This window comes from Capricornis sumatraensis, chromosome 9 (assembly GCF_032405125.1).
Source record: "Capricornis sumatraensis isolate serow.1 chromosome 9, serow.2, whole genome shotgun sequence".
NCBI classification, from domain to species: domain Eukaryota; kingdom Metazoa; phylum Chordata; class Mammalia; order Artiodactyla; family Bovidae; genus Capricornis; species Capricornis sumatraensis.
The window spans coordinates 51,815,165-51,832,926 of NC_091077.1; the positions used below are offsets into that span (position 1 = coordinate 51,815,165).

General features: G+C 44.2%; 3 protein-coding genes across 3 annotated transcripts; all 3 read left to right on the plus strand.

The window, feature by feature from the left end:
- Positions 1-291: 291 nt before the first annotated feature.
- LOC138085419 (protocadherin beta-6-like) lies at positions 292-2,685 on the plus strand. Its single transcript, XM_068979785.1, has one exon. The coding sequence runs from the start codon at positions 292-294 to the stop codon at positions 2,683-2,685; it is 2,394 nt and encodes a 797-aa protein (XP_068835886.1).
- A 5,519-nt stretch (positions 2,686-8,204) lies between these two features.
- On the plus strand, positions 8,205-10,592 carry LOC138085469 (protocadherin beta-5-like). The gene has a single exon (XM_068979875.1). The coding sequence runs from the start codon at positions 8,205-8,207 to the stop codon at positions 10,590-10,592; it is 2,388 nt and encodes a 795-aa protein (XP_068835976.1).
- A 2,980-nt stretch (positions 10,593-13,572) lies between these two features.
- Positions 13,573-15,966, plus strand: LOC138085433 (protocadherin beta-17-like). The gene has a single exon (XM_068979814.1). It carries the CDS (start codon positions 13,573-13,575, stop codon positions 15,964-15,966), a length of 2,394 nt encoding a protein of 797 aa, XP_068835915.1.
- The last annotated feature ends 1,796 nt before the right edge of the window (positions 15,967-17,762 follow it).

A 17,762-nucleotide genomic window follows, 5' to 3' on the forward strand; every position in this document is an offset into this window, starting at 1 on the left:
TTGACCTGCAGCACCCCCACGAAATTACTCATTTCAACGCATGGTGGCAGTGCAGGCTAAGAGTGGATAAAAGCTCTGCAGACTCGGTGGACTCCATTTCAGAGAAGCCCAAGAAAAAAATATAGAACTCATTTACTGGTAAAGCTAAGACAGAAGTGTTCACGGAGCAGTCGCTGCCAGACAAGTTATAGGAACGAATTTGAAATTCTGGAGCAGAAATTTTGAAGGGTCAACAGTGGATGCAGTGATTGGGATTGGAAGAAGATTTTTCCTCTGGAACCAGACATAACGATGGAAATGATGCAAGTGAAACTACATCAGAAGAAAAGGCAAGTGATGATCTTCATTACATTGATTCTTTCGTGGGAGGCAGGTTCAGAATCGATTCGGTATTCTGTACTGGAAGAGACAGAAAGTGGCACGTTTGTGGCCAACCTGACAAAAGACTTGGGACTCAGGATGGGAGAGCTGGCTGCCCGGGGCGCCCGAGTTGTTTTCAAGGGGAATAGACAGCATTTGCGGCTTGATCCAGACACCTGTGATTTGCTGCTGAATGATAAACTGGATCGGGAGGAGCTGTGCGGCTCCACTGAGCCCTGCGTACTACCGTTCCAAGTGTTACTGGAAAATCCCTTTCAGTTATTTCAGGCTGCCTTGGTAATTAGAGATGTAAATGACCACGCTCCAGAGTTCCCTGCTAGAGAAATGCAACTAAAAATATCAGAAATTACCATACCAGGTAAGGTATTTCCTTTGAAAATGGCACAAGATTTAGACGCTGGTAGCAACGGCCTTCAGAGCTACATAATCAGCTCCAACCCTCACTTCCACATTCTCACTAGAAACCGCAAGGACGGGAGGAAGTCCCCGGAGCTGGTACTGGACAAAGCGCTGGATCGTGAGGAGCAGCCCGAGCTCAGGCTAACCCTCACAGCGCTGGATGGCGGGTCTCCACCTCGGTCTGGGACCACAGAGATTCAGATCCTGGTCTTGGATAGCAATGACAACGCCCCCGAGTTTGCTCAGGAGTTCTATGAGGCTCAAATCCCTGAAAATAGCTCCCTGGGCGCTCTGGTTATCACTGTCTCAGCGAGAGATTTAGACGCAGGATCATTTGGAGAGGTATCTTACGCCCTATTTCAAGTCGATGACGGTAACGAACCCTTCGAAATTAACACAAATACAGGAGAAATTCGACTAAAAAAGAAATTGGATTTTGAAGAATTTCAAACATATCAGGTGGATATCGAGGCTACAGACGGTGGGGGACTATCAGGAAAATGCTCTGTAGTCATCAAGGTCCTGGATGTGAATGACAATGCTCCTCAATTGATTATGTCCTCACTGACTAGCCCCATCCCTGAAAACCTGCCAGAGATCCTAGTGGCAGTTTTCAGTGTATCAGATGCTGATTCTGGACATAACCAACAGGTTATCTGTTCTATACATGACAATCTCCCCTTTGTTTTAAGACTGTCCGTTGAGAATTTCTACACGTTGGTAACAGAAGGGGCACTGGACAGAGAGGAAAGAGCCGAGTACAACATCACCATCACGGTCACAGACATGGGAACCCCAAGACTGAAAACCGAGCACAACATAACCGTGCTGGTGTCCGACGTCAACGACAACGCCCCCGCCTTCACCCAGACCTCCTACACCCTGTGGGTCCGCGAGAACAACAGCCCCGCCCTGCACATCGGCAGCGTCAGCGCCACAGACACAGACGCGGGCGCCAACGCCCAGGTCACCTACTCGCTGCTGCCGCCCCCCGACTCGCTCGTGCCCCTCGCCTCCCTCGTGTCCATCAACCCCGACAACGGCCACCTCTTCGCCCTCAAGTCCCTGGACTACGAAGCCCTGCGAGCCTTCGAGTTCCACGTGGGCGCCACCGACCGCGGCTCGCCCGCGCTCAGCAGCCAGGCGCTGGTGCGCGTGCTCGTGGCGGACGCCAACGACAACGCGCCCTTCGTGCTCTACCCGCTGCAGAACGCCTCGGCGCCCTGCACCGAGCTGGTGCCCAGGGCGGCCGAGCCGGGCTACCTGGTGACCAAGGTGGTGGCGGTGGACGGCGACGCGGGCCAGAACGCCTGGCTGTCGTACCAGCTGCTCAAGGCCACGGAGCCCGGGCTGTTCGGCGTGTGGGCGCACAACGGCGAGGTGCGCACGGCGCGGCTGCTGAGCGAGCGCGACGCGCCCAAGCAGCGGCTGGTGGTGCTGGTCAAGGACAACGGCGAGCCGCCGCTGTCGGCCAGCGTCACGCTGCACGTGCTGCTGGTGGACGGCTTCTCGCAGCCCTACCTGCCGCCCCCGGAAGCGGAAGCGGCGGCCGCGGCGCCGGCCGACCCGCTCACCGTCTACCTGGTGGTGGCCTTGGCGTCGGTGTCGTCGCTCTTCCTCTTCTCGGTGCTGGTGTTCGTGGCGGTGCGGCTGTGCAGGAGGGGCGGGGCGGGCTCGGCGGGTCGCTGCCCGGTGCCCGAGGGCCACTTCCCGGGCCACCTGGTGGACGTCAGCGGCACGGGGACTCTGCCGCAGAGCTACCAGTACGAGGTGTGTCTGACGGGAGACCATAGAACTGGTGAGTTCAAATTCCTGAAGCCGATATTCCCTAACCTCTTGGTTCAGGACACTGAAAGAGAAATCAAGGAAAGCCCCAACTGTAGAAATAGCTTTGTATTCAGTTAAATGTCGTATTTGGTTAAGTGAGCCTCTCCTTAATTTTGGCAAACCTAATTCCCATTGCAATACCTTTCTCTTAATAAGTTGTACTGTTGTACAAATAGGGCTTTCCTGGTGGCTTAGTGGTAAAGAATCTGCCCGCAATGTTGGAGATCCAGGTTCGATCCTTGGGTCGGGAAGATCCCCTGGAGAAGGAAATGACAACCCACTCCTGTATTTTGGCCTGGAGAATTCCATGGACAGAGGAACCTGGCAGGCTACAGTTCATGGTATCACAAAGAGTCGGACACGACTGAGTGATTAACACACACAAATATATGCATGTCTCTGTGCTAATTAGATTTTGCATTTTTAGTTGTACTGGATAGAGTATGTATTTTCTCCATATTTGACCTTCTCTTGGTGATTAATCTTTCCATAACTAAAAATTACTCAAGTAGTATAAGAAATTCTGTTAATATTTAAATCAACTTCTTAGTTTATGTCTTTTCAATGAAACATTTTAAAGCACCTGTGTAATCATGCATTTCTGTATATTTTTGGTGCTTTTCTTTATCATACCGGAGAAGGCAATGGCACCCCACTCCAGTACTCTTGCCTGGAAAATCCCATGGACGGACGGAGGAGCCTGGAAGGCTGCAGTCCTTGGGGCCGCTGAGGGTTGGACACGACTGAGTGACTTCACTTTCACTTTTCACTTTCTTGCATTGGAGAAGTAAATGGCAACCCACTCCAGTTTTCTTGCCTGGAGAATCCCAGGGACGGGGGAGCCTGGTGGGCTGCTGTCTATGGGGTTGCACAGAGTCGGACACGACTGAAGTGACTTAGCAGCAGCAGCAGACCGCTCTTGTTGACTATTCTACAAAGCTATGGCCCCTGAATAGCCATGAGCATATCTTAGCATACTTGTTTCTCCAAAACTGTACATAAACATGCACTTTATTAAAGTAGTAATACACTACAATTTTGATCATATCCCACTGTGACCACCAATATGCTAGAGATTTATCTCTCTTATTTGTCTGCTACTTAACCTAGCACATTGCAATTGCTACATACTCACTAATATTAACACAAAATTATTCTATAATAATTAAAAAGAAAAATCTGATGTAATTTGGCATTACTTCACTAACTAAAACTAAGTCACTACTTCTTAAATTATTTTTTAAAACACAGAACCTTAAATACACCCTAAGTCATTTCAAAGGACTCAAGAGGTAGAGGGCATCATATACTGCCTTGTCCTTCATTTTGCCCTATAACTAGAAGTTCAAATGTAGTTTAATGTATGTATTTTTCTTGGTTTCCCTGAAGTTTCTCTGTACCTTCAAAAGAGTAAGAATTTCTTCTGAGTTTTGGTTATTCTGTTTTAGTCTGGTTATTGAATAATAGATTTTCACTTTGTTATTCTGCAGACATGGATAGTCTTTATCAACAAAACAGTGATATATTTTTTATGTCCAAGTTATCTTCTTTTGTTCTTCTATGTAGCTTTCAAACATTTTGCAAAGTAGTTTTTTCAATTATGCTAAACTTTCATTAGTAAGAAATAAGCACTGGTTTTTTTTCCTTTAAGACAAGAATAGAAATATAAACTAAGATAAGAAATAAACTCATCTGGCATTGCAATTGCTTTATATTGTGTCCATTAAACCAAGGAAGCTATGTGATTTCCAGCTAACGTTATAGGGATATAACGATAAAGCCACTTATATCTATTAAAGAGTTTGCTTTATAAGTCTCAAGTATCACTCTACAGGAATTTAATTATTTGCATCTTTCCCTGAATTATATTTTTTCTAAGGATGTAATGAAATAAAAAATGAAAATTACTCTTAAAGTTATCATTGAACATACCTTTTCACCTTCATCCAATCTAATACTTGAAATTAGAAAGTGATAAGTGAGAAAACAATTAAACAAATGACATAAATATTGTATTTAACTTTAATGATGCCTCCATTTACTGTTAGATAACTAAATGAAATAGTTTAATGTATGATGACAAGAAATCTGATTGAAGTTTTCACCACTGTATCTATTTCACCTCTATATCTCACCACTATATCTCAACATTATGAAAAAAGTTCATGTTTTTGTTTATGCCAGGAAAGTCCAATTTGTATAATTACCTAAATGAGTCTGGGCAAATAAACACTGAGAACCCACCTTTATTAACTTATATATGTTTTTTAAATTACTTTGTGTATTCATTTATAAATTACTGTGTATATTAATTTATAAATTACTATGCGTATCTGTAAAGTATGGATCATTACTTACTGGCTGGAGATCACTAGCAGACTTTGGTGTAGACCTCATCAACATTTTAAAATTCAACTAGAATTTAGTAGTAAATATCCAGGTAACTTCCACAAAATGAATACATCATAAAAAACAGGCCATTTCTATTGTTGCAAAATAAAAATAGAAAATGGGAGCCAAATATCTGGATAATAATACCCATTTCAATCACTTTCTCAAATGTATTATATATGTTCATTTTTAACAATTCCTCTTTCATCATTTTTTTAGGCACAGCATATAGTGTGTTTAGGGCTTCCCAGGTGGCAATAGTGTTAGAGATTCACCTGCAAATGCAGAAGATGCAAGTTCAGTCCCTGGGTCATGAAGATCCCCTGGAGAAGGGAATGGCAACCCACTCCAGTATTCTGGAGAATCCCATGGACAGAGGAGCCTGGTGGGCTACAGTGCACAGGGTTGCAAAAAGTCTGACATGACTGAAGTGACCTAGCACACACAGTATGTTTAACATATGCTGTTTTAGTGACATAAATTCTACTTAAGTCAACGTGGCCCACATCACTTTCAGAACTCCTCTTCCTTATGGCCCAAAGTTACAAAATACAGATTTTAAGTAGTCTCAGATTTTAAGTTTTGCACATATTTGGTTGTATTCTGTTTCAAGTTAGAAGGATTATTTAACAGCAGAAAACAACTTTTCTTTCTTCTTTCACTTTCAAACAACTATAAAGCTTGGTTAAAATTCAGAAATTACTAGTTTGAAGAAACAGTAGATCATATACAAAGAACTGAAGGGGCTAAGTAAGCTTCCTGAAAAGGAAACTTCTTGAGAAAGCTCTGATCTGACTCCTACAGTTTGCCCTGAGGAAATCTGCAAAGCCTAAGAACAGTGCCAGGAAACCCAGGTTGGATTCCTGGGCCCAGAGGATCCCTTGGAGAAGGAAATGGCAACCCACTCCAGTATTCTTACCTGGAAAATCCCATGGATGGAGGAGCCTGGCAGGCTACATACAGTCCATGGGGTCGCAATGAGATGGACCCTACGGAGTGACTTCATTTAAGAACAGACAAATGACTCCTGCTCCTGCCAGGGATAGAATAACTTCATATGCCTATGGCAAATTGGAGGCCAGTTCCCCTCTCAGAATACTTGTCAAATTCAGGGACATTCCAGTTAGAGGATTCAATATTGGGAATATGCCAGTTCTTCTCAATCAATCTACTGATGCAGTAAAATCCTAAAGAAAACTTCAGCAGATTTCTTTGTGAAACTGACAAGCTGAATCTAAAATTTATATGGAAATAGATAATACTAACCAAAGCAATCTTGAAAAAATAAAACTAAAGGACTTAATTATCAGATAATAAAACCTATTACAAAGTATAGAAATTAAGACAATTTGGTATTGCAGGATAAACAAGGAGAAAAATTGAAAAAAAGAAGGGCCTTGAACATAACTATGGTCATTTGATTTATGAAAAAAATGACCACTCAGAAATAGTGGAGAATGGAACTTTTTTCAGTAGATGGTGCAAAGACATTTGGATATTTTTATGAAAAAATATTCTGAGCCTAACCTCATTCATATTAAAAAGTTAATTTCTTGAGAATTATAGCTATAAATGTAAAAAGTAACTGATATTTTGAAAACACCACACAACAGTATTTTCATCACTTTGCTGTATGCAAAGAATTAAAGAGAATACAAAAAAACTCAAACCATAAATGAAAAATATTGAAAATTAGACTAAATTAAAATTTAAAGGTTTTGTTCTTCAGAGATATCTTGAGAGTTAAAGTGCAAGCAATAGAATCAGAGAAGATACCTGCAATACATACTTCTGAAAAAGTACTTAGATCCAGAATATATAAGGAACTTCTAAAGATTGGTAAGAAAAAAAAAGGCAAATGCCCTAATAAGAACAGTAGACAAGAAACTTACATACTTCACAAGAATGTACTCTAATAAAAATAAACAAGTGAAAATGGACTCATTTAATTAATCTTCAGGGGAATTCTAATTAAAGTTACAATATGACATCACCACACACTCACCAAAATGGTTAAAAGACAATATCAAATGATGACAAGGATTTGGAGCAACTGGAGCTCTCACTCTTCACTGATTTTGGTAAAACCACATTAGAAAACTATTTTGTAATATCTAATAAAGCTAAATACATGTGCACATCTTAACCTATAATTGTGTAAATCCTAGGAATTTATTGAACATAAATGCACACAATATAAGTGCACACAAAGACAGCAAAAATATTCATAGCAGCAGTACTGAAAATATCCCCAAACTGGAAAATACCAATGTCCATCCACTGGAGAATAGAAAAACAAATCATTGTAAAATAGAGTAATACAAAGCAATGAAATAAGTTAGAACAGTATAGAAGGGGTGGACGTTACAAACATATGAGTAATATTGTATAACTCCATTTGTGTGAAAGCTTAAAAACAGGAACAGAAAAAAAAACACCCCACACTATAATAATAGAAATCAGAAGAGTTTTACCTTTACAGGGTAGTGAACAGATAATGACAGGAGGGGGTTTCTAGGGTTTTGGTAACATTTTAGTTTTAACTTAAGTTCTGCTTACCAGTGTGTTCACTTCCTGAAAAATTCAGTTGTACACACATGATTTGTTCCCTTTTCTGATGTATATTTAAAATAAAACAATTTTGCAAAATTGTAAACTTACCATATTACTAATTTCTTGAATATAATCAAATAAGAATCCCACAAGAGAAAGTTTGACTACTCAAAAGGTGTTTTATGAGGAATACTGATACATCATTTTAGTTTGTTCTGAAAAGTATTCTTTCACTGAAAGTTAACTTAGCAAATGCTTATTCAGAACTTCCAGAAACTAAAAACTGGAAATACAGAATCAATCGGAAGCATTTCTGACTTAAAAGGAAACTGATACATACCAAGTTAAAGCTTGGAATGAAACAGCCCATACTATATGCAATAGTAAATAATGACGCCTGGTGGCGCTGCAAGCTAGGAGTATGAATGAAGGGATCTGTGACTGCCCCGGAAGCCTTTAAAGTGGGAATCAGAACCTCGAGTGCTTTCTAAAAGAAGAAAGCAATTTACATAGAATCTAGGGGCAGAGATCTCTGAGAAGGGCATCGTCCTAGCGAAAGTCAATCAGATCAAATTCCATTTTATTTAACGAACTCATCTGGATTGATTGTATATCGAGTTGAAGAAACTACCTTCTTGCACCGGGTCTGGACAATGGAGACCGCGCCAGCAAAAACGCTACAAAAAAGGCAAGTTCTCTTTCTTGCTATATTGTTCCTTTTGTGGGAGACTGGCTCTGAAGAAATTAGGTATTCCATGCCAGAAGAAACAGAAAGTGGGTCTTTTGTGGCCAACCTGGCAAAAGACCTGGGTCTCAGGGTGGGGGAACTAGCCACGCGGGGCGCGCGAATCCATTACAAAGGAAACAAACAGCTCTTGCAGCTGCATATAACGACCGGGAATTTGCTCCTATTTGAAAAACTAGACCGGGAAGTACTGTGCCGGGCAACAGATCCCTGTATACTGCATTTCCAAATATTACTGGAAAACCCGGTGCAAATTATTCAGGCTGATCTACAGCTCACAGATATAAATGACCATTCGCCAGAGTTCCTAGAGAGAGAAATGCTTCTAAAAATCCCAGAGAGCGTCCAGACAGGGACTGTGTTTCCTTTGAAAATAGCTCTAGACTTTGACATAGGTAGCAACACGGTTCAAAACTACACAATCAGCCCCAACTCCCATTTTCATGTTGTCACTCATCATCGTGGAGATGGCAGAAAATACCCAGAGCTAGTGCTGGACAAAGCACTGGATCGGGAGCAGCAGCCTGAGCTCAGTTTAATCCTCACCGCGCTGGATGGGGGGGCTCCGCCCAGGTCTGGGACCACTACAGTCCGCATTGAAGTCGTGGACATTAATGACAATGCCCCAGAGTTTTTACAGTCCGTCTATGAGGTACAGATTCCAGAGAACAGTCCCCTAAACTCCTTAGTTGTCGCTGTCTCTGCCCGAGATTTAGATGCAGGAACATATGGGAAAGTAGCCTATGCTCTGTTCCAAGGAGATGAAGTTACTCAACCATTTGTAATAGACGAAATAACAGGAGAAATTAGTCTGAAAAGGGCTTTGGATTTCGAGGCAACTCGATTTTATAACGTGGAGATTGCAGCCACAGACGGTGGAGGCCTTTCAGGAAAATGCACTGTAGCTATAGAGGTGGTGGATGTGAACGACAATGCCCCCGAACTGACCATGTCGAGACTCATCAGCTCTATCCCAGAAAACTCCCCAGAGACTGTGGTGGCTGTTTTCAGTGTTTCTGATCCAGATTCCGGGGAAAACGGTCAGATGGTTTCCTCCATTCACAATGGTCTCCCCTTTCTCTTGAAACCCACGTTCAAAAACTTTTACACTCTGGTGACAGAGAGACCGCTAGACAGAGAGGAAAGAGCCCAGTACAACATCACCATCACAGTCACTGACATGGGAACCCCCAGACTGAAAACCGAGCACAACATAACCGTGCTGGTGTCCGACGTCAACGACAACGCCCCCGCCTTCACCCAGACCTCCTACACCCTGTGGGTCCGCGAGAACAGCCCCGCCCTGCACATCGGCAGCGTCAGCGCCACAGACACAGACGCGGGCGCCAACGCCCAGGTCACCTACTCGCTGCTGCCGCCCCACGACCCGCTCGTGCCCCTCGCCTCCCTCGTGTCCATCAACCCCGACAACGGCCACCTCTTCGCCCTCACGTCCCTGGACTACGAGGCCCTGCGAGCCTTCGAGTTCCACGTGGGCGCCACCGACCGCGGCTCGCCGGCGCTCAGCAGCCAGGAGCTGGTGCGCGTGCTCGTGGCGGACGCCAACGACAACGCGCCCTTCGTGCTCTACCCGCTGCAGAACGCCTCGGCGCCCTGCACCGAGCTGGTGCCCAGGGCGGCCGAGCCGGGCTACCTGGTGACCAAGGTGGTGGCGGTGGACGGCGACGCGGGCCAGAACGCCTGGCTGTCGTACCAGCTGCTCAAGGCCACGGAGCCCGGGCTGTTCGGCGTGTGGGCGCACAACGGCGAGGTGCGCACGGCGCGGCTGCTGAGCGAGCGCGACGCGCCCAAGCAGCGGCTGGTGGTGCTGGTCAAGGACAACGGCGAGCCGTCGCTGTCGGCCAGCGTCACGCTGCACGTGCTGCTGGTGGACGGCTTCTCACAGCCCTACCTGCCGCCCCCGGAAGCGGAAGCGGCGGCCGCGGCGCCGGCCGACCCGCTCACCGTCTCCCTGGTGGTGGCCTTGGCGTCGGTGTCGTCGCTCTTCCTCTTCTCGGTGCTGGTGTTCGTGGCGGTGCGGCTGTGCAGGAGGGGCGGGGCGGGCTCGGCGGGTCGCTGCCCGGTGCCCGAGGGCCACTTCCCGGGCCACCTGGTGGACGTCAGCGGCACGGGGACCCTGTCGCAGAGCTACCAGTACGAGGTGTGTCTGACGGGAGGTACCGGGACCAGGGAATTCAAGTGTCTGAAGCCGATTCTCCCCACCTTCCCCCTCCAGGGTACTGTGAGGGAAATCAACGAGAACCCCACCGTTCGGAGTAGTTTCCTATTCAATTAAGTATTGGATTTTTCTGTCATTAAGCCTACCTATAAGTTTGGTAAACTGTTTTAACTTAAAGATACATGTTATCGATGCATATTATTGATGGTCCGTTTCATGATTGTTTTACTACTGCTCCTCATTGTGAAATTTTAAAGAGTCAGACAGTGGGTATTCACTGTATTTTTCATGCGTTAACTTTAGGGTTTTTGTAAATATTCAGTTCAGTTCAGTTCAGTCGCTCAGTCGTGTCCGACTCTCTGCGACCCCATGAATCGCAGCACACCAGGCCTCCCTGTCCATCACCAACTCCCGGAGTTTACTCAGACTCATGTCCATCGAGTTGGTGATGCCATCCAGCCATCTCATCCTCTGTCGTCCCCTTCTCCTCCTGCCCCCAATCCCTCCCAGCATCAGAGTCTTTTCCAGTGAGTCAACTCTTCTCATAAGGTGGCCAAAGTATTGGAGTTTCAGCTTTAGCATCAGTCCTTCCAATGAACACCCAGGACTGATCTCCATTAGAATGGACTGGTTGGATCTTCTTGCACTCCAAGGGACTCTCAAGAGTCTTCTCCAACACCACAGTTCAAAAGTATTTAAATATTACTCTCCACTATATTGACAATCTGAATGAAAAGTAAAATTTTATTTTACTGTTTAGCTGCTAAGTCATGTCTGACTCCTTGCAACTCCATGGACGGTAGCCCAACAGCCTCCTCTATCCATGGGATTTCCCAGGCAAGAATATTGGAGTTGGTTGCCATTTCTTTCTCAAGGGATCTTCCTGACCCAGGAATCAAACCTGAGTCTCTTGCATTGGCAGGCAGATTCTTTACTGTAGAGCCACCAGGGAACACTAAAATTTTATTTGCGTAATTTTAAAACATTTTAATCATCTATCCTTTTTATAAATTTTATATTCCAAAGTCCTCAAGATTCTTCTCTAACTAGTAGTGACAGCTGTCATCACAAGTGACATGTAGGGACATGTTTAAAATATGTTTGATAGTTTTTTAACCCACCAATATAAGTCTCATTTTTGAGTAACACCTATAGTGTGAAAAACTAAAAATAGATACTAATGACGGCTAAATACCTAAAAGCTAGTCACATTTGTGTGCATTTCAATATATCATAATAGTACATACACATTTTCTATCAATACAGACTTCTGGAAAGTGTCAACACATTAAATTAGTTTTTGAACTTCATATAAATATATGATGATCATTTAAAAAACAATTATAAATGCTTAATAAATATTTGCTAATGTTATTAACAGTCCAATAGTGAATTTTAAAAATAACCTTCAGGGAATAAGTAATCCTAATATTCTCACTACAATATAGTATCCTTGCCAGTAAATAAAGTTATTAAATATCACCCTTTTATTTGCCTTCTAAACAGAAAACACCCTCATTCACGCCAAACTCTATTACAGAATATAAAGTGCTTCAGAGTACATTTCACTTCCTTGTCTTTGTCTAACAATTTGAAAGTTCAAAAGTATTTTTAGGAAAATCCAGATTATATTTTTTCAAGCTCCTGTGCCTATTTTTCAAGCTTCTACATGTGTGTTCCCTCCTAAGACCTAAGTTAGTTACTAGGAGCAGGTTACTAGTCAGATTTTTCTCTTTCACTGATGTATAAGCACCATTTACCTTTGTTAGCCACAAAGTAATTTACTTTCACAATTTAACCCATATTTGGTTTGGTTATATTTGTAGTATATTATGAGAAGTCCCTCTTTTCAACTTCCCATCAAAGTCAGGCAATTTATTCTAGAGTGACAAATGAGTATTTTCTTTTTATTCTTAATGCAACTGGGCTTAACTAAATTATATGTGGCTGTGTTGTGTGTTCAGATAAGTGAACTATCATGGCTCTTTTTTCATAGATGATTACCAACTAGTGAGTATAGGGGAAACTTACACCAGATATTTACCCTATCCTCCTCCATTCTTCTTTGAGGGGAGTTGCTGCTTCTGCTGTTCTCACTCCAACCACATGACTTTAGTTGGTACAGTGGATGTTTTCAGTAAACCCATCTGCATAGTCCCAGAGGGTATAAAACATACAGGGGTGTGGGCCCTATGCTGCCAGGTCAAAACCTTTCCCTAGAAAGATATACTTTGAGTTCATTGGCTTTATTGCCTTCTTCATGTTTGCAGAAAGACATTGCCTGAGTTGATAACTTACAACTGTTTTCTAATAAAACAAATAGTCATTTCCTCTCACTGGGCTATGTACACAATGAACTTACGAAGGAAAAAAAGGTCCAAAGTCTGTGTATCCCAGAGACTGAAAAGTCACATTTTCCCAGAAGTTCCAGGCACACTGCAGTTTTTTGGGGAGTAAAATCTGGATTTAAAAATGTATAACTTCTTCTAACACCATAGAACAAATTAGTAATTTTGTAATAGAATGTAAGCTTTGCAAGAGCAAGAATTTTTGTGCTTAATTTACAATTTTATCCCGAGAAGCTATAATTCCTGCACAGAGAAATACTTATTAAATGAAAAATAAATTTGTCTTGAGCTGAGTTTTGCGTACCAAACTTGTACCTTTAAAGGGAAAATGAATTCGATTTAGATAAATAACTGATTTTGCTCTCACAACTGCTGTTACCTACCTGGACAAGACTGCATTACAGGTGCGGAGGAAAGGAATTTATAACATTTTATGACCCACAGCGTGTTCACTGCAATTTTGATATTATATTATACTTTGAAATGAAAACTCCCTGAAGTTGTAAAGAAGAACGCTTGGTGGCGCTGCAGGCTAAGAGAGTGAAAATCCTAGACTCCATAAAAGGCGATCTGTTTCTGGTAGCTCACAAAGGAAATATTTACACAGCTGGGGATAGGTTTCAGAGAGTCAGCTATCCCCTTGTCAGTCCATGACAAGAAGTAACTCAAAATTACAGAACCAAGATAGCAGATCTGGCGCAAAACAACTACTTTTTGATTAAATACTGCATCTTTTGGACTCGGGAACGATGGAGACATCGCTACTCAAAGTGACTCAGAAAAGGCAAGTGACCGCCATTATTATTCTATTATTATTGTGGGAGGCGGGCGGTCAGATCATTAAGTATTCAGTTCTAGAAGAGAGGGACAGCGGTTCATTTGTAGCCAACCTAGCAAAAGATCTGGGGTTGGGCTTAGGGGAGCTGGTTTCTCGGGGCGCCCGGATTCTTTTCAAAGGGAATAAACAGCATTTGCAGATCGAGCAGAAGAGTGGGAATTTGATACTAAAAGAAAAACTGGACCGAGAAGATTTGTGCGGTGACACGGATCCATGTATACTGCATTTCCAGGTGTTACTGAAAAACCCGGTGCAGTTTATTCAAGGTGAATTACAGATTCAAGATGTAAATGACCATGCCCCAGAATTCTTGGAAAATGAAATCCTACTGAAAATAGCAGAAAGCAGCCATCCAGGGTCTGCATATCCTTTGAAAATAGCTCAAGATTTAGACGTTGGTAGTAATACAGTACAGAACTACACAATTAGCTCCAACTTCCATTTCCACCTTTTTACTCGAAATCACAGCGATGGCAGAAAATACCCGGAGCTGGTGCTGGACCAAGAGCTGGACCGTGAGGAGCAGCCTGAGCTCAGGTTAACCCTCACAGCGATGGATGGTGGGTCACCGCCCAAGACTGGGACTTCTCAGGTCCTCATCATAGTCCTGGACATAAATGACAACACCCCTGAATTTGCTCAGCAGCTCTACCAGGTGCAGGTCCCAGAAAACAGCCCTATAGGCTCCCTTGTCATCACTGTTTCTGCTAGAGATTTGGATGCTGGGATCCATGGCGAACTCTCCTACTCATTTTTCCAATCCTCAAATCAAGTCATTCAGGCCTTCGAAGTAAACACAGTCACAGGGGATATTCGATTAAAAAAAAAGTTGGATTTTGAGGAAATTAGATCTTACCATATAGAAATTGAGGCCTCAGATGGCGGCGGTCTTTCAGGAAAATGCACTGTAGCCGTAGAAGTAATGGATGTAAACGACAACGCCCCTGAATTGACCATATCACTACTCATTAATGATATCCCAGAAAACACCCCTGACACTGTGGTCGCTGTTTTTGGAATTTCAGATTCAGATACTGGTAACAATGGAAAAATGATGTGTTCCATCCAAGACCATCTCCCTTTCCTACTGAAGCTCACGATAGAAAATTTTTACACTTTGGTCACAGAAGGCGCACTGGACAGAGAAGAAAAAGCCGAGTACAACATCACTATCACGGTCACTGACATGGGAACCCCCAGACTGAAAACGGAGCACAACATAACCGTGCTGGTGTCCGACGTCAACGACAACGCCCCCGCCTTCACCCAGACCTCCTACACCCTGTGGGTCCGCGAGAACAACAGCCCCGCCCTGCACATCGGCAGCGTCAGCGCCACAGACACAGACGCGGGCGCCAACGCCCAGGTCACCTACTCGCTGCTGCCGTCCTCCGACTCGCCCGTGCCCCTCGCCTCCCTCGTGTCCATCAACCCCGACAACGGCCACCTCTTCGCCCTCAAGTCCCTGGACTACGAGGCCCTGCGAGCCTTCGAGTTCCGCGTGGGCGCCACCGACCGCGGCTCGCCCGCGCTCAGCAGCCAGGCGCTGGTGCGCGTGCTCGTGGCGGACGCCAACGATAACGCGCCCTTCGTGCTCTACCCGCTGCAGAACGCCTCGGCGCCCTGCACCGAGCTGGTGCCCAGGGCGGCCGAGCCGGGCTACCTGGTGACCAAGGTGGTGGCGGTGGACGGCGACGCGGGCCAGAACGCCTGGCTGTCGTACCAGCTGCTCAAGGCCACGGAGCCCGGGCTGTTCGGCGTGTGGGCGCACAACGGCGAGGTGCGCACGGCGCGGCTGCTGAGCGAGCGCGACGCGCCCAAGCAGCGGCTGGTGGTGCTGGTCAAGGACAACGGCGAGCCGCCGCTGTCGGCCAGCGTCACGCTGCACGTGCTGCTGGTGGACGGCTTCTCGCAGCCCTACCTGCCGCCCCCGGAAGCGGAAGCGGCGGCCGCGGCGCCGGCCGACCCGCTCACCGTCTCCCTGGTGGTGGCCTTGGCGTCGGTGTCGTCGCTCTTCCTCTTCTCGGTGCTGGTGTTCGTGGCGGTGCGGCTGTGCAGGAGGGGCGGGGCGGGCTCGGCGGGTCGCTGCCCGGTGCCCGAGGGCCACTTCCCGGGCCACCTGGTGGACGTCAGCGGCACGGGGACCCTGTCGCAGAGCTATCAGTACGAGGTGTGTCTGATGGGAGGCACTGGGTCCGGCGAATTCAAATTTCTCAAACCTATTGTCCCCAGCCTCATGAGTGAAGGAGCTGATATGGACACCGCGGAAAACGCTAACTTTAGAAATCGTTTGGGGTTCAGTTAGGAATCTCACTTGACAAGAGATGATCAATGATCATATTCACTATTAATTTCCAACCCTTTCATTAATATGAAGAGCTTACATATTCACACATTCGTTAAGTATTGTCCTATTTATAGTTTGAAGTGTTTTACATTCCGAATCTCTAGGTGGTTTTTATTGTTGCTCTTTTGTCGATTTTGATAAGCCCTTAACATTTTGCATGGGAGATCAAACATTTAGCAGAGAAATGGTGTTTCTCAAGTTTTGGAGGTCAGATTTTTCTAAGAAGTGTTTTCAGGTTCCTGATAGTTGAGCTTGTTCGTTGATAACTTGTTATAACTAAGAGAATTGTTTTATGATTATTATTGCATGTCTGACTATTGTAAATGATGGCTTTTTAAACATTTTTCACTTATGCAAAAAATTTTGTGACCTTGTAAACTGCTAGAGTTCTGTAGTGTTGTTTCAAAAACACTATTGTCTTTCCTCAAATGAACTAATATTTTATCTGAATGCTTTCTGAGTACTTTCTTTCAAAATTGGTATCGTTTAATTAGACCACCTACTATATAATTTTTAAAGGATTTAATCCCAGTTAAGTAGAAAAAAGTTGGTAGAGTTATGATTTCTTTTTCATAATAAATGGCTTTTAGTATGAAAATGATTCTTTTAGTTATTTTAACATTTAATAAGAATAAAAAGGAAAGCAAATTAACATTCTCCCACTCAGAAATAATTTTCAACATCATCTTAAAACATTTCCATGATGCTTATAATAGATGAAAATAATATAAAATGGATCTGTAATAAATTCCTATCTTTATAATTAAAACTATCAGATTTTACTTGAATAAAAACAAAAGAATATGTAACTACAGAACTTGCTTATGCTTCAATAAGCCCTACAAGGTTAACAAACAAGAGTGTGATGCATATTAAAATATTAGCATCACTTAACTGCCCTCTTATTAGTGAGCAAATAGGGACCTCCCTGGTGACCCACTGGCTAAGTCTCCCGGCTCCCAAAGCAGGCACTCTGGGTTGAGTCCCTAGCCAGGGAACTAGATCCCTCATCCTGGCATCCCATCATTCCACATGCTGCAACTAAGACACAGCTAAGAGTCTGCATGTTGCAACTAAGACTCAACATAGCTAAATAAGTGAGCAAATACACTTAAGAAGATAGCAAATATATAGAGTTGTCAATGTTTATAACATTTGCAATGTGATTTTTTCCCCCTTTGAGATTCTGATTTTGTTTCTTTTGGATATATAACCAGAAGTGGGATTGCTGGATCATATGGTTCTGTTTACTTTTAATTTTTAAAATTAGTGTTTTTTCCAAGTGCTGTGGACTCAGTTGTGTCTTCCCAAGATCATACATTGAAGCCCTAACCCTCAGTGTAATGGAAATTGGAGCTGGGCCTTTGGGGTATAATTAGGTTTGGATACCCTCAGGAGGGCAGGGGTCTTCTTCATGAGATTAATGCCTTCCTAAGAGACAGCAGAGAACTTGCTCTTTCTCTCATGTGAGGGCACACTGAGGTGGCCATCTGCAAGCCAGGAAGAAAGATCTCATCAGAATCTAACCTGCTAACACCCAGAGCTCAGACTTCCAGCCTCCAGAACTGTAAGAAATAAGTTTCTGTTGCTTAATCCACACCATCTATGGTATTTTTTATGGCAGGTTGTAAGCTGCCCAAGCCCTGGAAGGGACCTAAGTCAAGGAATTTGTTGTTGTTTTAGTTGCTAAGTCATGTCCCACTCTTTTGTGACCCCACTGGACTATAGCCCACCAGGCTCCTTTGTCCATGGCA

Excerpts from the sequence above, each read along its gene's own strand:
- LOC138085419 (XM_068979785.1), top strand. The coding sequence starts at position 292 with ATGGAAATGATGCAAGTGAAACTACATCAGAAGAAAAGGCAAGTGATG.
- LOC138085469 (XM_068979875.1), top strand. The coding sequence starts at position 8,205 with ATGGAGACCGCGCCAGCAAAAACGCTACAAAAAAGGCAAGTTCTCTTT.
- LOC138085433 (XM_068979814.1), top strand. The coding sequence starts at position 13,573 with ATGGAGACATCGCTACTCAAAGTGACTCAGAAAAGGCAAGTGACCGCC.